Source organism: Bison bison, unplaced genomic scaffold (genome assembly GCF_000754665.1).
Source record: "Bison bison bison isolate TAMUID 2011002044 unplaced genomic scaffold, Bison_UMD1.0 scf7180017864304, whole genome shotgun sequence".
Classification (NCBI taxonomy): domain Eukaryota; kingdom Metazoa; phylum Chordata; class Mammalia; order Artiodactyla; family Bovidae; genus Bison; species Bison bison.
The window spans coordinates 9,777,185-9,800,402 of record NW_011494876.1 but is presented as its reverse complement, the minus strand read 5'-3'; the positions used below and the strand labels follow the sequence as shown (position 1 = coordinate 9,800,402).

General features: G+C 38.0%; 1 protein-coding gene across 3 annotated transcripts in view; it reads left to right on the top strand.

Annotated features, from left to right (window-relative positions):
- Nucleotides 1–2,701: 2,701 nt before the first annotated feature.
- CCDC66 (coiled-coil domain containing 66) overlaps nt 2,702–23,218 on the top strand; it is a 41,285-nt gene continuing 20,768 nt past the window's right edge. For 2 of the 3 annotated variants that reach the window (XM_010851663.1, XM_010851662.1), the window contains exons 1-8: nt 2,702–2,789; nt 4,699–4,763; nt 5,438–5,463; nt 13,003–13,444; nt 15,055–15,214; nt 16,801–16,904; nt 18,354–18,475; nt 19,448–19,549. In XM_010851663.1, coding sequence (XP_010849965.1) covers nt 2,779–2,789; nt 4,699–4,763; nt 5,438–5,463; nt 13,003–13,444; nt 15,055–15,214; nt 16,801–16,904; nt 18,354–18,475; nt 19,448–19,549 — 1,032 coding nt within the window. In that variant the 5' untranslated portion in view covers nt 2,702–2,778. The remainder of the gene's footprint in view (nt 2,790–4,698; nt 4,764–5,437; nt 5,464–13,002; nt 13,445–15,054; nt 15,215–16,800; nt 16,905–18,353; nt 18,476–19,447; nt 19,550–23,218) is intronic. The other variant, XM_010851664.1, reaches the window with a different exon arrangement.

The following is a 23,218-nucleotide window of genomic DNA, read 5'->3' as shown; positions in this document are numbered from 1 at the left end:
CAACAAAGCTGGGATCTGACCCCAGGCAGCCTGGATCCAAAGCGCTGGAAAACTATGCTGTGCACCAAACAGAACAAAGGACTTGGATACCTCCAGGGCTCCAATGCACTGGTGGTGAAATCCAGAAGTAGTTAGCCTTGGCCAAGATGCCACCAGTGCAGTTTGGAGCATGATTATTGCCAAGGTGACACTCCTTGCACCCACAGGGTAGTAAGACCTGAGGCAAGTCTGTTGCATATAAAAGCAAGGTATGCTTATAGTACCTCCAAAATTCACATACCCTTACACAATCAACTCAAAGTATTTAACTAAACTCTCTTCCCTGGAGGAGTGGATCTCAGGCAGACCATAAAGAAGGATGGAGTGTTAAACGGTGCTACACTGGGAAACTGATCCTTCATTCCTGCCTCACAATACACTTGGGTACTGAAATAGTCTTGTACCAATTTGAAGTGCAAGAGGTGCACAGGCTTCTCATTGCTATGGCTTCTCATGTTGCAGAGCACAAATTCTAGGGCTCACCGGCTTCAGTAGCTCTGGCTTGTGGGGCTTAGGCGCTGCACATCTTGTGGGATCTTCCTAGATCACGGATCGAATGTGTGTCTCCTGTATTAGCAGGTGGATTCTTTAGTACAGAGCCACCAGGGAAACCCTACATAATAACATTTTAAAATGTTCTCTTTTTATTGAGATATAGTTGCTATATAATATTCTATAACTTTGAAGTGTACTACATAGTGATTTTATATATCTGCATACATTATGGAATGATCAATGTGGTAAGGCTAGTAACAATCTGTTCCCACTAAAAGTTACTACAGTATTATTGACCATACTCCTTATGCTGTTTATTATATCCATGTAACTTATTTATTTTATAACTAGAGGGTTTTATTTCTCAATTCCCTTCACCTATATAGAATATATTCCTAAAACAAATGGGGAAAATTAGGAATTGGAACATTCCATATTATCATAAAATTGATAATTTTCTTAGGTGTAATAATAGTGCTGCGGCTGTATCTTATTAGTAATACATGCTTTCAGGTTTACGGGCAAAGTGTTAATGTCTGTAACTTACTTGCAAATAGTGATGCAAAAAAAGGTGAGTATGTACATGCATGTACCTATAAACTGGTGAGGACGTGGGTGTACGTGTGTGTCTATGTGCAGAGAGAAAAAGCAAATGTAGCAAAATATTAACAACTGTAACATCTAGGTAGAGGGTGTTCATTGAACTATTCTTGTTTTTGTTTAAACATTTTCATAATAATGAAAGTTAGAAACAAAATTTTAGAAGTCACACTATGTTAGCTCCCAGAAATACTTCTGCTAACATGTTGGTTTAAATCCTTTTAGCTTTTTTTCCCCCTATGCACAGATGACTTTTACTTAAAACAAAAACAACAGAGGATCAAATATTCATGGGTATCTGTTCATTTAATCAAATAAATTATCAAATGTTTCTAAGTTTATTTTCCACAGACCCAATACATAAATGAATATTCAAGGATGTCTTTCAGTTTTTATTGAATGTACTATAAGAATTCAGTGTGCGACATTTATTACAACTATGTTTGTAAAAATCATTTAAGAAAAGATAGATGAAAAATTCATAAACTTTTAGTTACTTCATTATGTCTAGGGGCATCTTCATCATGAAATAGCATTGCCAAATTTAATAAAGTTTTTGTTGCCATTAAAAATTTATGCTGTTTATTCACTTAAATATTTACTTTCTATATTGTTCAGTTCTAAGTGCTGTGAGTATAGAGTAGTCAAAAACCAACTGTGTTCCTCCGAGGCTCTCCCTGACACAGGATCTAAAACGTGTTAGTACCCTGATTCAAAGGGCGGGGACTGGGAAGTCCAAAGACTGGGCTCCTAATTTTACCCACTAGAGAAGTCCTCCAGCTCCGTGGAGGAAGTGCCATTTAAATTGAGATTTGAAGGATGAATAGGAGACTCCTCTAACACTAGACTGAAAAGAGGGCTCTCCAGTTACAGTGCTTGATAAGTGACCTTAGGCAAGTTCCTGGACCTCTCCGTGCTTCAGGGATAAAGTGGTAAAGCTTAAACAAGACACAAAAGGCCCTTATCCAGGTATGGCACTATTTAGCACTTGAAGTTGTTGCTGCTGTTTAAGAAGAGCTACAGTGTACTGGGCTTCATGCCGTGGCCACAGCTAGAAATAAGATATATTATATACCTGCCCTAGGAGTCTCTCTCCAGTTGTTTAGTGGCTAAATCATGTCTGACTCTTTTGCGACCCCATGGACTGTAGCCCACCGCTCTCCTTGTCCATAGAATTTCTCAGGCAAGAATACTGGAGTGGGTTGCCATTTCCTTCTCCAGAGGATCTTCCCCATCCAGTACCCCCTCCCTAACTTATTTTACACTAAAATTAGCCTCTCTCCCAAATGTACAATATAGCAAGTGTTAATTTCCAAACAATGTTATTGCTTTTTGTTTCTCCCTACTTTTGCCACCTCCACTTGAGCTAACGCACTTCTCTGAGTGCTCTCTGTGAACTCTAGGGGCTGCAATTGCCAGGTAAGAACTACCACCATTCCAGAATCAGGACCACAAATCCCAAGTGGAGCGAAAGGATAGCCTCGCCCCCAAGCGCAGGCGCCAGTATACTCAATCCTGATTGGCCCGCTCTCCTAGCTCGCCGGCATCACTGTATCCAATCGGTGTGGTGCTTGTTGAGCGACGGCAGCAACCGGCGTACACAAGGGGCTTGAGCGTCCTGTGGAGAGCGCGAGAGGTCAGGCCATGAACTTGGGGTAAGCTGGGGAGAGAAAGGTGGTAGTCTGTGGAAGGGCGAGGCTTAATTGGCCCTTAGAGTCCTTCTCGGGGGACTTTCCAGTCCTGTGTCGTCCCAAGCCTCAGTGCCGGCTCCCTGAAGTGCAGAGGGACAAGGGGCTGGCCGGCCCTTTACTTTTCAAATTAATAACTCGCGTGGAAACTGCCGTCTCTCCTTTTCGCTTCCTCCTGTATCTCAGGAGGGAGAAGGAGGAGAGGCGTGAGAGGAGGTAAAAGGTGAGGGCAGGTGGAGAGATAAAGCTTAGCAGCTTCCCGGGGAGAAATCATGGCCCAGGTTCTGGTGCTTTGCGTCGCTGTCGTGGGGTGTTTTTGCAATGTTGGAGCGCCCAGAGAAGCTTAGCACCTGCGGTGCAAAGAGCCTAGGCTTCTCGAGGAGCCGTGGATCATTTGTGTTTGACATCTTGCAGGCCCTCATTAGATAATGGTGGTGGTGGTTCGAATCTTTGTGACTCCATGGACTGTAGCCTGCCGAGTTCCTCTGTCCATGGGATTCTCCAGGCGAGAATACTGGAGTGGGTTGTCATTCCCTTCTCCAGGGGACTCTCCTGACCCAGGGATTGAACCCTGGTCTCCAGTATTGCAGGCAGTTTCTTTATCGTCTGAGCCATCGGGGAAACCAAATAAAAAGGACCGTTGCATAGTTTTCTTGATTGGGAAGTTTGATATTTTAAGAAGATGAAAAGTCACCAAACTTACACACATGCACCTCATTTAGCAAATAGAATCCAGGGATAGCAAATAAATAAGACAGCCCCTGAAGGCGTTGCAATGCAGTAGTACTGAATAAAGGTACTTCACAATTTCATTCAAAGTCTTTTGTTTAAATTTCACCAGTGTAAACGTGAACTGTTTATAACTGTGCAACCGGAAAACCCTTAAAACCCATTCTTTCCAGTGTTCTTTCTTAATCATAAGTTGAGGTCGTTTGATTTCCCCCACCTTTAGCATCACAGCAAATTTCATATTCCTTTTTCTTGGTCTGCTGGGTTTAATTTTTTTTTTTTTTTACTGTGGTTGTCATTTTTGTCCCTGTTGATACTTACTGACCTACTTTTTCCCTTCCTCTCTCCTGCTCCCCTCACCTTACTAAAATAGCATAATAACTGTGTGTACTGCTGCTTTTGGTTTTAGTGAAATTTTTATTAGAACTTTAACAAACATGCAATTTTCGTTGACAGTAACTACTGTTACTTTGTTCTCTTGCATTTAACAGGCACAGATAAAGTACAGAGAAGAAAATATAGGTGTATTACTGTGATACTTTAAAAAGTGTCACTAAGTCTGAATGTGTATTAGTTGAAATATTCAAAATAAAACTCCATGCTCAAGCAGTTTATAACCCTAGTGGCACTTTTACAGGTTCACTTCCAAATACTGCTCTACTAAGGCGATAGAATGTATTAGTCATGAGACCATTATGAAATTAATAAATAGTAACTAGAGGTTTTGCTCCTTTAACATGGGTGAGGAATTTCCTAACAGCATTATTTTTTTTTTCCAGTCTGGAGTTAAAAGAATTAAATGATGTTAGAATAACCAGATTAATTTATTCCTTTATGACTGAGCAGCTGAACTGAACAAAAAGAAGTTTCAGGTTGAATACGATAAATTCTTTGTAGGAAAGTTTCAAGAATTTTTTCTATGTAGTTTTAAATTTTATCTTGAAAAATGTTTTAAATTAAAAGAATGATTTCAACTATACCTCAATTAAAAAAAATAAACACATTTTTTTTAATGGTTTAATATTTACAAGGTTCTTGTATTAATTCAAAAGAACAAATTTACTTTCAAGGTTCAAATGAACATTTCTGGCTATTTAAAATGTTGCTATTTCTTAAAAATGACAGACAACTTTCTTTTATTTTGCAGAGATGGTTTAAAGCTTGAAACGGAATTATTGAATGGAAAAACCAAGCTTATATTGTCTCCATATGGTATGCTATGTTACTGGAAATCTAAAATATAAACTTTTAGATTCCTACATAAAATGTATTATTTTGTAACAGGTTTTTTGCTTGTAGTGGAATATTTAAATGATACTTTGAAAAAAACTGGTTTCCCTAATTTTCTCAAATTTATTTTTAGCCAAGTAGAGTCAAATCACATCATTGCTTACCACTGTCAGTATTTATTCATATAATTTAATGTTCCAGTATATTTCATATGTAACATCTCTTTGTTATATTTGTGTATAGCAAACATGCTTATTGTCTAATGAGTAATATGGGTGAAATTTATGTATTTACATTCGTACATGTAAACAATGTATTATTTGAGAACATTCAATTTATAATAAGACCATAGTTTTAAAGTCATTTTTAGTATTAGTTTTAAAACTCAGAGTATGCTTTGGTACTCTTCTCATTTAGATTATTTTCTTTTTCTTTAAACTGTTTATAGTTTTACCTTGGAAAGTGAACAAAAATGAAATAGAACTATTTGAACCACACTGTAAAAGTTAAAACATTTAATATCTAAAGTTGATGCTTTCGGGGGTTAATATTTTTAGTTAATATCTTCTTAAAGCAATGCTAATTAAAATTTTCTTTTGTGACTGCCTTAGTATGTTTTTGGTCGATAGTTTAGTAAATTTTTTTTTCTTTTGTAGATCATAAATCAAAAGTTTCTGGAAAGGTAAGCCAAATGACTTTGACCTGACTTATTTTCAAATGTGAAATGCAATTCACTTTACAGTGGTTTGAAAATAATTCCTGTCAAACTATCATAAAGGATTTGGAGTGATGATTATAAGTTGCTGTTTGCTTGCTTTCAGGCTGGTTCTTTCACAAAAATGGAATCATAATTTTTTGGTTCAAAAAGACTTCTAGAATTTCTTTCTCCAGATCAGTTCTGTCCAGTAACACTTTCTGCAGTGATGGAAATGTTATAAAATCAGTGCTGTCCAATATGACAGCCAGCCACTAGCCATGTGTAGCTGTTAAGGGCCTAAAATGTGATCGGTATGATTAAGGAAGTTAATTGTTAATTCACTTATTTTATTTTAAATTTCAATTTAGTAACTACTGGACAGTGTAACTCCTGAGATCTTTAAAAACAGACTTTAGAAACAAACTTCTTTTTTCATACTCAGATTCCATTTTCCCGCACCAAATGGATGTATTTGGTTGACAAAATCTTAAATGCATTTAGCTTCTTAGTCCTAGAGGTTATACTTAAGCTAAATGATAATTTTCCTTTTCAATTATTTTTCCTTATCAGGAACCCACAGTGCCGTTTTCTGCAGAATATATTGCCACTTCAAGATTTTGATACCACTTCTTGTTTCCCATTTCTTTTCCCATTAAGCAGCAGAAATTTCTATTCTCCTCCATAAGTTTCTGTAGCCTCCTTTATTTTGAAGCATCTTAAAGTCTGTTTTTCCATATCTTGAGTAGAGCCCAGTTTGGGTGATGTGGCACTTATCAATTCTGAACCCTTGATGGCTTTGGTTTCCAGGTTTAATCAAGTGGAGACAATGCTTGAGTTCCCAGCTTATCAGTTACTTGGTAAATGGGTGACAGTGGTCTAAGTAATTCCACAAGCTACCTAGAAAAATTGTTACATGCACACACAGTATATGCATACCTTGTGTGTCCCCTTAATTGAAAAATATTTTTCTGCCCTAAAATATTGCAACAATTGTTTTTATTTGAGTCACAGTAACAAATACAGTACTCCTTTTCAAGCTCCTAGATTTAAAAACAAACAAAAAACTACCTGTAATAGTTGATTTGTGTCTTCCCCTGGCCTCTATTTTCTTGCACATATTCCTTCTTCAATTGTGTCCTTAATGGGTTTGTTATTGTCAGTACATTTGTGAAGACATTTCATTATCTTTTTAACCAACTTAGGACATCCGGAGATCCCCTTTTATGCCTGTAATAAAGTTACTAGTCTTGGACTTTTGGTAAAATCCTTTCAAAATTCTTTTAGGGGTCTAGATATTTATTTATTGAATTAAAGCAGGTTGTTTTATTCCTCTTGCTTTGGGGGCACCAAAATACTGATGCATGGTAACTCTGTGAGGTGGATATGTTAATTAGCTTGATTGTGGTGTTTATTTCACAATGTATACCTGTATCAAATTGTACACCTATTAAACCTCAGTAAAGCTGGAAGCAAGTACTAATGCAGCCTAAGTTTCCTGAATCTCAATTCTGCAGCTATATATTGATTTTCTCTTTTCTGTAAGTTGCTCATAAATTCACTCATTATAGTGCTTTTCTTTTCTTCTACGAGGGTAAGCTCCTAAGTGACCATCCTGCCTCCAGTTCTTTTTTTCATCTTCCTCACCAGTTGAATTACTGTCATGTTCATAGTGTGCTGTTTAAACACTGTGAGCTCTGGCTCATCATCAAGTCTAAAATACTGTGGTCTGAGTACTTTAAGTTTTTCAAAATCTCTCCTGCATTTTTCTTTAATCTGTGGGAGTGAATTTGAAATAAATATGGTTGCCAGTGTAATATCTTTAGCTTTTATAGGAAGAGAAATGAGAGAAATATTAATGATTCAGTGTCATGGGTAATTTGTAAATTTAATATCTCACAATTAGTTGAAATATGAAACATTAAAAAATGTTTGCAGATATTTCTACGTGTGAAAATCAGAATAATCCCACACTAAAATATGCATATAGTATTAGTGCTAGGTAGCATGTTTTATGGAGAAGGCAATGGCACCCCACTCCAGTACTCTTGCCTGGAAAATCCCATGAACAGAGGAGCCTGGTAGGCTGCAGTCCATGGGGTCGCTAAGAGTCGGACATGAATGAGCGACTTCACTTTCACTTTTCACTTTCATGCATTGGAGAAGGAAATGGCAACCCACTCCAGTGTTCTTGCCTGGAGAATCCCAGGGACGGGGGAGCCTGGTGGGCTGCCATCTATGGGGTCGCACAGAGTCGGACACGACTGAAGCGACTTAGCAGCAGCAGCAGCAGCATGTTTTATATTTTAAAATATTAATTTTCTCTGAATCTTTCTGACCTTGGGATCCTGGTTCCATATAAATTCTGAGTCGACCAGCATTAAATACATTGGACCCTGTCTTTATATCTTTTTTAGGTAAAGAGCAACATGCTACATAGAAATGTTTATGACATTAATACCCTACTTGATCAATTAAAATTCATCTGATCCAGTAAATACTTGGAAAATGATATGGGCTAGATTGCTTTTTCCTATTAAGTAACTTGAACATAATTGAATATTTATTTCATAATTCATGATTTTTTGCTGCTTCCACTCATTACTCTTCTCAGGCATTAAGCTACAAACATATTCAGGATTGAGCTGAGTGTATATTGCTATCATGCCAGACATCGCTACCCCCCTTTTTCATTAAATACCTTTAGGTGATTTTTTTCTGAATTTATTTCTGGTATAAGTAGACTGTAGCAAAATAGTTCTAGTTAAATTGGGGCAGCAATTAATAGGTTTCTGTTCAGAAGAATTTACTGCAGCTGTGAAATTCCACTATGTGTGTATAGCTACGTTCTTGACTGTATTTGTTCTGTGACTCTGAGAGAAAAAAAAAGTAAAACCTAGTCCATGTTTCTTAAAAGCAGGACTGTCAGTTCAGCAAATAACTGTATGCTGCTGCTGCTGCTAAGTCGCTTCAGTCGTGTCTGACTCTGTGCGACCCCATAGACGGCAGCCCACCAGGCTCCTCCATCCCTGGGATTCTCCAGGCAAGAATACTGGAGTGGGTTGCCATTTCCTTCTCCAGTGCATGCATGCATGCTAAGTCGCTGCAGTCGTGTCCAACTCTGTGAGACCCCATGGACAGCAGCCCACCAGGCTCCCCTGTCCACAGGCTTCTCCAGACAAGAATAGTGGGTTGCCATGGCCTTCTCCAAAGTATTATGAGAGATTACCTAATAATATGAACCATGTGTTAATAATATATCTGAGGACTTGAGTTGCCCCTGTATAGGTGCTTATAAAGATGGATAAGGAATATAGAGTGTATGTTGGAAACTAGGATGGAGGAGCCTGGTGGGCTGCAGTCCATGGGGTCGCTGAGAGTCGGACACGACTGAGTGACTTCATTTTCACTTTTCACTTTCATGCATTGGAGGAGGAGATGGCAGCCCACTCCAGTGGTCTTGCCTGGAGAATCCCAGGGACAGGGGAGCCTGGTGGGCTGCCGTCTATGGGGTCGCACAGAGTCAGACACGACTGAAGTGACTTAGCAGCAGCAGCAGCAGGACAAATTATTGCTTAGGCTCAAGTTACTGAGAAGAATCAGCCACTGAAAATAGCAGTAGTTGAATCTGTTTTTGTTTGTGAAACAGTCACTCTGGAATCTTCCAAAGTGGCAATCAAGCAGGAACATTGTTTTTCACTGTGTGGAAATCAGTGAAGACCACCCAAATGAGAATAAGCAGAAGCTGTTAATTCAGAGTTTAATACAGCAGGGAATCAGTCATTATCACCTGAATTTGGCAGTTTCTAATGTGGGCATTAGAGAAGCAAGCTTTATGATGTTTGGAAAAAAAGGTGGGGCCTCAGGTGTGCCCTAATTGGAGCTAATTCTGAATATTAAAGCTGTGATTGTTTAAAAAAAAAAGTTGTGTTCAGAAAGAACACAACTTTGAAAACACCGAGAAAAGGTTCTGACAACAAACTAACTGACACAGTGTCACACAACGCAGTAACTTAAACCAAAAAGTTCTTTGGGGCCTGGATCAGCTATAAAATTCTTTCTCAGTAGATAATTGTCGATAGTGATTGGTTTTGCGGGGAGGCTGCTTTGGGGGTGTTTTTACCAGTTTATACACTGCTTCTTAGAGTAGCATTTCCCCCAAGAGTCAAAATGCATTCCATCAAATGCTAGCCCCATGCTCCTGGAAGAGGAACTGGATACCATAAATCTCAAAGAATCCCAATGATCGTGAGCAAATGAAGTTTTGCACTTTATAAACTTGTCTGTATTTAATTGGGTATTCGCCAGTTATTGCTCCATGAAATCCTTTTGTACTTTAACACTTGTTTAAATCCCGTGAAACTCATGTTCCAAAGAAGGGACCATGGTTCTCAAATTTTCATGTTCATAAGAATCACCTGGAGAGCCTGATAAAACAGATTTCTCAGCCTTCCCCTGGAATTTCTGATCCAGTAGGTCTGGGTTTTGCATTTCTGTGAGTTTTTAGAAACTCCTACTACTGACCCAGGGACCATACTCTGAGAATCATCACTCTGAGATATGTAGAATTACTCAGCTCTAACACTTTTTTTTTTTTTTTTTTTACTACCAAGCTATCAAAATCTATAGCATGTTAGATCTGAGATGGAATTTGCTTTCATTTATTCAACCAGTATTTATTGGGCACCAGCTATTTGTGAGGCACTGGACTAGGCAGTTGGGATAAGTGAAGAAACACTAACATGCTATCTATCTTCTCAGAGCTCAGAGTATAGTGGTGAAAAACTAAAACCAATAAACATGATTGCAAATTGTGGTAAGAACCACAGAGGAAAAGGCGAGCATGGATGGGGAGGGATTAGCAGGGGGAGCTTAGTTTATGTTGGTCTGATAGGTTAAATGTGAAACTCCTTGCAGCTCTTCCCGATAAGATCAGGCTTTCCTACTCCTTGAATCTGGACTGCCCTTGTAAACCCACTTTGACCAACAGAATGTGGCAGAAGTGGTATTATGCATATTCTAGAACCAAGGCATCAGTAGGCCTTCAGCTTCCATTGTCACCTTCTTGGAACCCATCCAATAAAGAAATTGGGATAAAAGACTCTGTGGAGAGAGACCCACTATCCCAGCTGAGCCCAAATTCCTGTTTGTCAGTCTAAGCTGCTTCTGACTGCTGGCTGCCTGCTTTAGATGGATAAGTGCTCTTTAGTTCATCCTAGTTGCCACCCAGCCTAATTTGCAGTAGGTATTTAAATTTGTCACCTTTCATTGAAAGAATTAGTTATATAAAAATAGCCATAGGATAGGAGGGTAAAGAGAGCATGTTGCTGCTGCTACTGCTAAGTCACTTCAGTTGTGTCTGACTCTGTGTGACCCCATAGACGGCAGCCCACCAGGCTCCCCTGTCCCTGGGATTCTCCAGGCAAGAACACTGGAGTGGGTTGCCGTTGCCTTCTCCAGTGCATGAAAGTGAAAAGTGAAAGTGAAGTTGCTCAGTCATGTCCGACTCCTAGCGACCCCATGGACCACAGCCCACTAGGCTCCTCCATCCATGGGATTTTCCAGGCAAGAGTACTGAAGTGGGGTGCCATTGCCTTAGGTTGTGCTATCAGTATTTTCGAAAGTCTTAAAGCCTGGGATGAAAGGGTGTACATGGGATGAAGAGGATAATAAAGAGATTTTGCTGCTGATGATATGGCACATTTTGAAAAGTAGGGTAAAATGAGGTTGATTAATTGGTCAAAGTGTGGTTATGTATTATGTAATTTTTGAAAGCAAGGAGATTTGAGATATGATAAGCCAGATGAAAGCCATATGGTATCTACCCAACTCCTTGACAGCAGGAATTTTGTCTTACTCATTTTATGCCTTCAGCATCTTTTCCATAGTGTTGATCACCTAAAGAGCTACAGTTAATATTGATTGAATGAGTGTTCAATTACTTTATGTTAGATGTGTCTGCAGAAACGTGCAGTGGGTTAAAAAAGAGGTAGATTTGAGAAAAGCAAGCTGTATTTGTTTGGTAATGAAAACCTGAATTTAGACTTAAGGTCATATAAAAGGGGAGAAAAAGACATTTGGACGGAAGAAATGACCAGTATTTGCTGGTAAACTAAAGAACACCTTGAAGGAAAATAAAGAGTCAAAGTTGACTCCATGGTTACTGATCTGAAAGATTGGGACAGCAGTGCTACAAAAATTAGATATTTTGAAAAGGAATGCTAACTTGGGGATGAGAGATAAAGAATTTGGTCTTTAAATGGTGTAGTCGAAGATAGTCACTCAACAAAATTTCCTTAAACCTACCCTGTTCCACTCACTGTTCAGATACTGGGGACACAGCAGTGGACAAAGCAAACAAAAATCTGCACTGTGGAGTTTAAGTTAGACAAAGGTGGGATGGGCAGAAAATAATCAAAATAAATATAGAATATTACAATACCAAAAGTGCTATAGAGCAAAATAAAGGAGAGAAAGGGAAGGGGGCACAGTTCAGTTCAGTTGCTTAGTCGTGTCCGACTCTTTGTGACCCCACAGACTGCCGCACGCCAGGCTTCCCTGTCCATCACAAACTCCTGGAGTTTACTCAGACTCTTGTCCATTGAGTCAATGATACTATCCAAACCATCTCATCCTCTCTCATCCTCTTCTCCTCCTGCCTTCAATCTTTCCTAGCAACAGGCTCTTTTCCAGTGAGTCAGTTCTTTACATCAGGTGACCAAAGTATTGGAGCTTTCTGCCACAAGGGTGGTGTTGGGCACAGTAGCTTGGGAAAATGGGGAGTAGGAATGTGGGAGTGAGTTCAGAGCAGGAAGCCTGCAGTTTTTAATAGAGTGTTCAGAGAAGACTTCCATGAGCCAGTCATGTTGGAGCCCTGATTTGAAGGTGGTTAGTGAATGAGCCATGTAAAATTTGAAGGAATAATGTCCAATGTAGAGGGATTAACAAGTGTTAAGGTCTATGACTGGAGGTTCTTGTTGAAATTGTGATTTTGAAAGGTTACAGTCATGGGTAGTTACAAGGTCAGTATAAGATACCACTGTGGGAATAAGTAACTGAGGTAGCATGGAAGATAAGCAGAGCAGAGTCCAGGGAAGTGAGGTTATTCAAACAATGTAAAAGCACCAGTAGTTAAGATAGGAGTTAGGTGAGAGAGAGGGATGGTGACCCACCAGCTCAGATTTTAAGGAATAAGGGATGGTAACCTAAAGGTCTGTAAAGACAAAGGTATTGTGCGTGTTACAATGCTGACATGAGATTCAAAGCTGAAGTGGAATGGACTGTAACAACCAAAATTAAAATTGTCTTGTAATCTTCATTATTCTGAAATAAAATAATAATCCCCAGTTGTTAAAGATTTCAAGTGAAGATTTGCAAAGGTTAAGTATGAGTTTCTATGGATGTATTACCTGACTGGCAAAGTGGAGGGAAAAAAGTTTTGAAGCCTGGCTTATCATTGATTATATAGAGATAATTGTTCATTTTTCATATGCTATTATAAATAATAAATTTATTTTGTTTTAACAGATGGGAAATAAAACCAAGATTGCAAAATATCCTTTACGAACTAAAACTGGATACATTCTAAAATCACAAAATACTTGTGTGAGGAGTGAAAAATTTTTGCAAAAGAAAAGAATTGGTTCAGAAACTTCACTGCTAAAAGGTGAAAAAAATAGTATGACTTTTTCACCCACTAAGGATTTATGCAAACAGTCTGTAGACAAAGACAGTCTTCATACCGAGAAAGAAATTTCATTTGCACCCCCTAATATACAGAAGACTAGAAACACCATGAATCCATTTGTAGTAGCTAAACAGAAGCCTTGTAGAAAGCACATCACAGCTGAAAATAGAAAGAGCGGTTTGGTGTGTCTAACAGAAGACCAACTACAACGAATTTTGATGACTGTAAACCAAGGAAGTAAATCTATTACCCTGACTGAGAATGAAAAGGAGGAGGAAACAAGTAAGATTTTTCTAAAATTTTAATATTTTATCAATATGTAAGTGTTTTAGAATTTCAGTTTCATTGTATTTTACCTAACTGCCTCTTAAATTCTAGTTTAACGCATGAACTTTTAAAATAAATATTTGTTTAGAAGACATTCTCTCATATGCAAAATTACTCTTATAGTTAAAATATGCCATGTTTTATTTAACATTAATGCTAAGAATATTATTCTCATGTACCATAGACTTAAGAAATCCAGCTTTGTGCATCTAGATGTCATACAGAAAGAAAGCTGTTGTGCTCATTTTAGAATGTTAGAAGGCTTTACTTAGATGAAAAATAAATATATAAAATGTTCAAAAAAATTACTATAGTATTTCTAGTGAAAAATGACAAGAATTTTGCTATAGAGATTGGACACGAGTTGCTGAAAAGGATTATTTTCCTGGCCCTGGCTTTTGTTCTTACTGACCTTCAGTCCTTGCTAAGACTTGACAACACTATCTTTGTAACCAATGTAAAACACTCACTTGGAAGTAGTAGAGTATTATATGCCTTCTATTTTACTAATTAGGGCATTGATTATATTTTTAAAAGCCTTCTAGTTTCAGCTTTAAGCTAAGGATTTGTGACTATGAGTAGAAATACTGTTAAAATTTTGTTAGGCAACAGTGACATAAATAAAAATAAAATCAACAGTCACCAGAAAGAGGGCCCACAACTGGTTTGGGGACCAGGTAGGTCCTTAACACTCCCATAGGGCTCATAATGGAGTAATTTACCTCCTCTTGGGGTAGATTATTCTTTGTAAAGTGAGAGTGCTAGCTTTTATCCTTAAAAGTTTAGAAGTTTATTACTTAAAAAATATTCTTGTGTAATTATGTGGCTGCACCGCAGTCTTAGTTGTGATGCATGGGATCTTCATCTGTTTTCAGCTGTGGAGTGCAGGATCTCTAGCTGGGCTGGGGATTTAGTTCCCTGAGGAGGGATTGCACCTGGGTCCCCTGCTTTGGGAGCTCAGAGTCTTAGCCTCCGGACCACCAGGGAAGTCCTTTTTTTTAAATAAATTAATTTTTATTGGAGTATAGTTGGTTTGAAGGCTTCCCAGGTGGCTCAGTGGTAAAGAATTTTTTGAGCCAAGCATATGTGCCCTATATAAAATATTTGGAATAGATATATACAATAGTCCATGGAAAAGTTCTGCAGTGATTGATTTCCCAGCTAAATGAGAAAAATAAGGACAAGGTAATGAGTTTTTTTCTAAATCTGTTTGCATTTATTTTCCTTTAAGTTGTGATTTGTGTTATTTATACTATTTGTAAAAGTAATGTTGGCAAGAGTAAATGGAGGTTTTTCCCTCATTGTTGTTGCTTGTTTTCTTAGTTGAAATAAAAGTTTGTATGGCTATGGCCATACCTCTGGGCCATTTAACCTCTGAGACTCAGTTTCCGTTTTTAACAAAAAGGGAATTGTAATACCCACTGCAAGAACTGCTGTAAGAAGTAAGTAATTAGATAATGTGTAAAGCAGTATTTAAAAAAAATTGTATAGCAGTATATCAAGATAAGGTATTATAATAGATGCAATTTTAGTATTAATTTTAAAACATGCATTTTGCCTTGTAGGTCAGTATAGTCTAAACAATATTCCTGATCAGCCAAAGGATGAGAACATCATGGGACTTCTCCAAAATACTGAGACTGTTTCATCTATTCAGGATGAAAGCAAATCTGTTTTAAATAAAAATCAGGTGACATCTAATCAGTGTGAGCAGAAAATTTCCACGTATGTAACTCATCTGTTACTGTGGGGTCATCTTGGGAATATGATTTTACTTTTCCTTGATTTGTATGTGAAATATTTATTCTGAAGACTAGAGCTATCTAATGTTTTATTACTTAATATTTATGGAGTAAGTTTACGAACAAAGCTAGTGGAGGTGATGGAATTCCAGTTGAGCTATTTCAAATCCTGAAAGATGATGCTGTGAAAGTGCTGCACTCAACATGCCAGCAAATGTGGAAAACTCAGCAGTGGCCACAGGACTGGAAAAGGTCAGTTTTCATTCCAATCCCAAAGAAAGGCAATGCCAAGGAATGCTCAAAATTCTCCAAGCCAGGCTTCAGCAATATGTGAACCATGAACTTCCAGATGTTCAAGCTGGCTTTAGAAAAGGCAGAGGAACCAGAGATCAAATTGCCAATATCCGCTGGATCATGGAAAAAGCAAGAGAGTTCCAGAAAAACATCTATTTCTGCTTTATTGACTATGCCAAAGCCTTTGACTGTGTGGATCACAATAAACTGTGGAAAATTCTGAAAGAGATGGGAATACTAGACCACCTCCCTCTTGAGAAACCTATATGCAGGTCAGGAAGCAAGAGTTAGAACTGGACATGGAACAACAGGCTGGTTCCAAATAGGAAAAGGAGTATGTCAAGGCTGTATATTGTCACCCTGCTTATTTAACTTATATGAGAAACGCTGGGCTGGAAGAAGCACAAACTGGAATCAAGATTGCCAGGAGAAATATCAGTAACCTCTGATATGCAGATGACACCACCCTTATGGCAGAAAGTGAAGAGGAACTAAAAAAGCCTCTTGATAAAAGTGAAAGAGGAGAGTGAAAAAGTTGGCTTAAAGCTCAACATTCAGAAAACGAAGATCGTGGCATCCGGTCCCATCACTTCATGGCAAATAGATGGGGAAACAGTGGAAACTGTGTCAGACTTTATTTTTCTGGGCTCCCAAATCACTGCAGATGGTGACTGCAGCCATGAAATTAAAAGACACTTACTCCTTGGAAGGAAAGTTATGACCAACCTAGATAGTATATTAAAAAGCAGAGATATTACTTTGCCAACAAAGGTCCGTCTAGGCAAGGCTATGGTTTTTCCAGTGGTCATGTATGGATGCAAGAGTTGGACTGTGAAGAAAGCTGAGCACCGAAGAATTGATGCTTTTGAACTGTGGTGTTGGAGAAGACTCTTGAGAGTCCCTTGGACTGCAAGGAGATCCACCCAGTCCATTCTAAAGGAGATCAGTCCTGGGTGTTCATTGGAAGGAATGATGCTGAAGCTGAAACTCCAATACTCATGCGAAGAGTTGACTCATTGGAAAAGACCCTGATGCTGGGAGGGATTGGGGGCAGGAGGAGAAGGGGACGACAGAGGATGAGATGGCTGGATGGCATCACCGACTCGATGGACATGAGTTTGAGTGAACTCTAGGAGTTGGTGATAAACAGGGAGGCCTGGTGTGCTGCGATTCATGGGGTCACAAGGAGTTGGACACGACTGAGCGAATGAACTGAACTGAAGTTTATAGAAATGTATAATAAGGTTTTTGTTATTTTTTTATGTTTTGTCTTAGAGAGAATGTATGGAAACCAGCTGACATATTCAGTACTCTGGGAGAAAGAGAACGTGATAGAAGTTTATTGGAAGCAAAAAAAGCCCAGTGGAGGAAAGAGCTTGGTAGGTAATTACTGCACCTTTTATTATATTAATAGTTTTGTTATCTAAGGAATATATATTGAGGATGAAATAGATCTTTCAGTATATTATCCAAAATCTTGTTTTATATCATCCACCATCTAGAGTAGTTCTCTGCAAATGGCATAATAAACTTTATGATTTCACATTCCTTTCAACAGTCTTTTATTTTTTAGTGCTCTGTGGTGTTCATCCAAAGCCACAGATGAACATTAATATCAGTGTCATTCTGGAGCTCAAACAAAGGTTTCTAAACATTTCTCATTTCCTGAGAATCCATTTTCATATTTTTCCATTACAGAAATTTTATAGGTTGAAAATGGTTTTATTTAAAAATATTTCATTTCAAAAATTAAAACTTTCTAATCAACAATCATCAGTAGGATACCAATCAGTATATCCCCTGTAAAAACAAGCTTATTTCTCTTTTTCAGTCTGTGGATATCATAATAAAATAATTTATAATTTGTGTTAAGTTGGATTTTAAGGTAACTAAGACAATAACTAAGAAACTCTTGTTACTTCTTGGGCTAGACTTAGTGTCCAGGTATGAGAGCTTGAAAAATACTGCAGTAATAGTTGTACTTCTTAGGAATAGTTGTACTACTAAAAGCATAAAGATGGAATTCATTGTCCACTGAACTGGAAAGTTTCTAGTTAGTCATAGCCCTGCTGGGACAGGTGATCTACAAAAAGAGATAAACAGAAGAAACTGGGAGTGAATTTCTGTTGGAAGTCAAAGTAATAGAAGAGTGAAGGAATTAAATAAATGTATAGTAACTGTATCAGAAGGTTTGGAGATTGAATGTGTGTTTTTATCATAATTCAACTTTAAATATTTTGATACAAATTTGGACACATGATTTTATATATTTTACTTTTCAGCAGTTATGAATAATAATGCTTGACATTTTTAAAATACTTTGTATGAGGCCCTGTACTGAGAATAAGCACTATTATTAATCTCATTTTGCAAAGTGAAAAAGGGGGTTTAGAGGAGTAAACATCAGTTTTCCCACAGTCACACAGCAGGGAAATGGTTGACCTTCAGTTTGAACCCAGGTTTTTCTGACTTCAGTTCTAGCCTTTAAGAATCTTAGTAATAATTGAATGAACATTACCAAAGAATAGAAGCTCACATAATTAGCATAATATAAAATATGTTATTCTGAAAAATTCCTCCTTGTTTATAATCATAGTAAAACAAACATTTTACATTCATTTATGCCATACTTAAATTTGTTTCTGATTAAATGTTTTATTTTATAAATCTTAGAGTTCTCTCTGTCTTGTGAGTTAACCTCCTTCCTCAAAAACAGTTTTGAGTAGATCTTCTTAAACATTTGCACTCTTTAAGAAGGTCATGATTTGTTTACGTGATTTTTTTTTTACAGTTTTTACATATTTTTTAAAAAAGGACATTATTTACAGATGAACAGGTTGCTTTAAAGAAGAAAGAAAAAGAAGCTTCTGAAAAATGGAATAATCCATGGAAAAAATCTGAAAGTGATAAAATAGAATGGGAAAAACTTCAAATTGTGGACCAGTCTAAGGTAAGAGCATCAAAATCAGGCATTTATGGAATGTAAGATAACTTAACTGCAGTTTTTTAGTGCTAAGCATTGTTTATATCATAAAGCTTATTTTTGAAGCTTATTCATTTTTTAAAAAACTCACGCTACATTTGATGTTTTAAAATGTTATTTTGAATTTAAGTATGACCTCAACTACTCTGTATCCTATAAATAATCTTACTATATACTATAATATAAACCTACTATATTGTAGGTGAGTATAGAGGTTCCTGGCACCTCCTTGAGGCTCCTCTAAGAGATCTCCATGATGTTTTCAGTTCAGCTGAGTCATGTCCGACTTTTTGCGACCCCATGGACTGCAGCGAGCCAGACTTTCCTGTCCCATCACCAGCTCCTGGAGCTTACTCAAACTCATGTCTATCGAGTCAGTGATGCCATCCAACCATCTCATCCTCTGTCATCCCCTTCTCCTCCCGCCTTCAACCTTTCCCAACATCAGGGTCTTTTCCAGTGAGTCAGTTCCAGTGAGTCAGTTCTTCGCATTAGAGGGCCAAAGTATTGGAGTTCCAGCTTCAGCATCAGTCCTTCCAAAGAAATTCCAGGGCTGATCTCTTTCAGAATGGACTGGTTGGATCTCCTTGCAGTCCAAGGGACTCTCAAGAGTCTTCTCCAACACCACAGTTCAAAAGCATCACTTCTTTGGCACTCAGCTTTCTTTATAGTCCAACTCTCACATCCATACATGACTACTAGAAAAATCATAGCTTTGACTAGACGGACCTTTGTTGGCCATGATGTTTTACATGACCACAAAATTCTACCACTGACCATGTGGTATCCATTACAAGGTTATCAAGTCAAACATAAGTGATTGCTGATCAAACAGAAGTATATACTGTGTGTCCCTCAGGGAGTACTTCAGGGACTTTAAATTCAGTATGTGTTTAATATTAGACAAAAAAGTACCCTTGTTTTTCTATTTATTTTTAGACTTCTGCCTGCTCTTCTAGCATTCTGTCACAGTCTCCCAGTCAGGTAATGGTGATCCATGCTGATGGGCCCTCACTGCCTCGAGCTAGTCAGACCTCACAGGTAAGTTCTAAGTGTCATTATTGTAAATACATAAACCCTTTCACATCGATTGCTGTATAATGTATTTCCTTGAAGAAGTGAATCTCAGTACTCTTTTTTAAAAAATTATCTGTTAACTTTACTGAGTACAGTATGCTCCTTAAATTTTTTTAAAAAGTTATCAACTATTCTTTTTTTCCTTCCTAGTGAACAATTTACATTTAACAAATGCATTCTGAGAATAAGGTAGTAAACTAAAAGTATCATTCTGGTGATAGAAATTTTCAATACTGGTAGATTTCTTACAGAATACATCTGTTTAGGTTGTTTGCATGGCAGCTTTTTTCTGCTTCATGTGGGACTGACTTCCCTACATAAAATGATTTTATAGGCTACTCAAATTATTAATATGAATTACATTTTTCTGTGTTCCCCAGAGCACTTTGACTAGCTGTTAAAAGGCAATCCATTGGTCTTGCTGGCAGTAATTTTGGAAAATTCTGTAGTTTTGAATGACAATTTTAAGTTTTACTACTAAAAACTACAAATAAAACTATTCATGAAGTTGTTGAGAATTAGTTGCAAGCTTGTTTACTTTTCAACATTAGGATTGAAAAGAACTTTAATGCTAAAAATATTAAGTACTTCTATTACTGAAATGTTGGTTGAAGTGTCAATGTGTTGCTTATTTTGCATGGTTTTTTAGGTCATTTATTATCCGGGAGTAATCCATACTATATTAATGCAAATAAAGAGTTAACCATTTGAGGTGATTTTGCATTTTTTTTTTAATGATAACGTTTGTCTTTTCTTTTGTAATCTAGAAAACCAGTAAAGTTATTTATACTGTGGAGTCAGAGATAGGGGTTGGGAGTGGGAGAAAGACTAGAAAGGAAAACATATACTAAATCTAGAACTGAACCACCGAAGATTAGGCTATGATTATGTTTGCGTATTTTTACTATTGAAATATAGTTTTTAATGTATTTTAGTATAAATGTGGTTAAGATAATGGAGAGGTACTACTGAGGGGACATGAACTAACTGGGTAACAAAAAGAAATCCCCCTTTAAATACTTGAAAGATGTTGGTCTCACAAATTGCAGCCATAGCCACAAGCATTTCTTTTATTTGAATGAATATTAAGTTAACATCTTCATGTAACTGAGAAATTCACTTTCAGGCAGAATCATCAAGGCCAGTTTAGTTAAAACAGGAGGTAATGCATATAAAGTGTGTAGGACAGTGACTGATGTAACAAGCGTTGAATGAAGGTTTGCTGAGGTTACAATTTACAAAGCACAGGACCATTCTGAGCCCTGAGGGTGTTAGAAGTTAGTCCTCCCACCATCTTCCTTTCTCCTCCTCTTGATTCTCAATCTTATTCCTCCTTTCCCAGTTGAATGGTCCTGTATTCTCTTTCCTGTATTGTTCAACTTAAACATTCTTTTACACTCTGCAACTTAAAATTTCTTTTTGTGTTTCTAAGAAATATTTCACTTACAGCCTCAGCCTTTTTGACAATACCTCACTTTCATGAAACCTTGGCTTTCTCTAATGACTATACCCCTCCCTGGGAAGCCTTTTATTAAGAAGAGTATATTTTTTCATACTCTCTAACATGGGATAGAAAGTGTGGTTATCATTCTGCTAGCTTCCTGTTGCTACCACCAGACTGTAGTTCTGCAGTTGGACAACAAAATATTCTTCTAATTTTTCACCCTTTTTTCGGTGGTAAAATATACATAACATAAAATTAATCATTTTGGGACTTCCCTAGCAGTCCAGCAGTTAATAAGACTCAGCATTTTCACTGCTGTGTGCCTGGGTTCTGTCTCTGGTTGGGGAACTAAAATCCTTCAAGACATGTGATATGGCCAAAAAAATACAGTATTAATCATTTCTAACTATATACTATGCCAAAGCCTTTGACTATATGGATCACAGTAAACTGTGGAAAATTCTGAAAGAGATGGGAATACCAGACCACCTGACCTGCCTCTTGAGAAACCTATATGCAGGTCAGGAAGCAACAGTTAGAACTGGACATGGAACAACAGACTGGTTCCAAATAGGAAAAGGAGTACATCAAGGCTGTATATTGTCACCCTGTTTATTTAATTTATATGCAGAGTACATCATGAGAAACGCTGGACTGGAAGAAGCACAAGCTGGAATCAAGATTGCCAGGAGAAATATCAGTCACCTCAGATATGCAGATAACACCACCCTTATGGCAGAAAGTGAAGAGGAACTAAAAAGCCTCTCGATGAAAGTGAAAGTGGAGAGTGAAAAAGTTGGCTTAAAGCTCAACATTCAGAAAATGAAGATCATGGCATCCGGTCCCATCACTTCATGGGAAATAGATGGGGAAACAGTGGAAACTGTGTCAGACTTTTTCTGGGCTCCAAAATCACTGTAGATGGTGACTGCAGCCATGAAATTAAAAGACGCTTACTCCTTGGAAGGAAAGTTATGACCAACCTAGATAGTATATTCAAAAGCAGAGACATTACTTTGCCAACAAAGGCTCGTCTAGTCAAGGCTATGGTTTTTCCTGTGTCATGTATGGATGTGAGAGTTGGACTGTGAAGAAGGCTGAGCGCCGAAGAATTGACGCTTTTGAACTGTGGTGTTGGAGAAGACTCTTGAGAGTCCCTTGGACTGCAAGGAGATCAGCCTGGGATTTCTTTGGAAGGAATGATGCTAAAGCTGAAACTCCAGTACTTTGGCCACCTCGTGCGAACAGTGGACTCATTGGAAAGGACCCTGATGCTGGGAGGGATTGGGGGCAGGAGGAGAATGGGATGACAGAGGATGAGATGGCTGGATGGCATCACTGACTCGATGGACGTGAGTCTGAGTGAACTCCGGGAGTTGGTGATGGACAGGGAGGCCTAGCGTGCTGCGATTCATGGGGTCACAAAGAGTCAGACATGACCGAGCGACTGAGCTGAACTGAACTGAAAGTAACTTTGAAGTTCAAAGTGCTCCACCGCCACCCCCCGCCCCCGCCCTGCCCCCCAAATGATTGTATGTAGCTCTTAGTTGTGCTGCTCTTCCTCTTGGAAGATCTGGTTCTTTCTAGCTCAGTGTCCTGAAACTACCCACCATGCAGAAGAATGCCTTTTATGCCTACTGATTAGACAAGATGAGTAGGTGAACAGAAGTGTCTAAAGTAAGAGGCTCCTGGTATCTGGACTTGGAATCATGCACTGACAACAAACAGGACTCCTTTGGCAAAGTCACCGCTGATTATTCTTTCCCAGACGTGCTTTAAGGAGAGAATTAAATGAAACAGCACTGGGTGTGTCTAGGTGACCATTTGGAAACTACTTTCAGTTCTGATATACCTGCCATTCATACAGCATTTATTATAGTAAGACTAACATTTTCTAACATAGAATGACTTGAAGGTGGCTAAAAATTTACTTTAGGAACTGTTTGTGAGGAAGTGTGTATTGAGTACCTATGAAAATGAGTTTTCATTCAAGGCTGTCAGTTAAGAATAGGCTCAAAATAGGTGTTTTAAAAAGGAGTTTTTATGTAGGGGAAGGAAGGGAAATCTCAGGTCATTAATGTGAAGGAGAGAAATTGAAAAAGTGGATAAGCCTAGAAAAAGAAGTTTCTTTCCTTAGATATATGGAAGAATTAATGGAAGGGAGGTGCTAGATAATCATAACACATTTG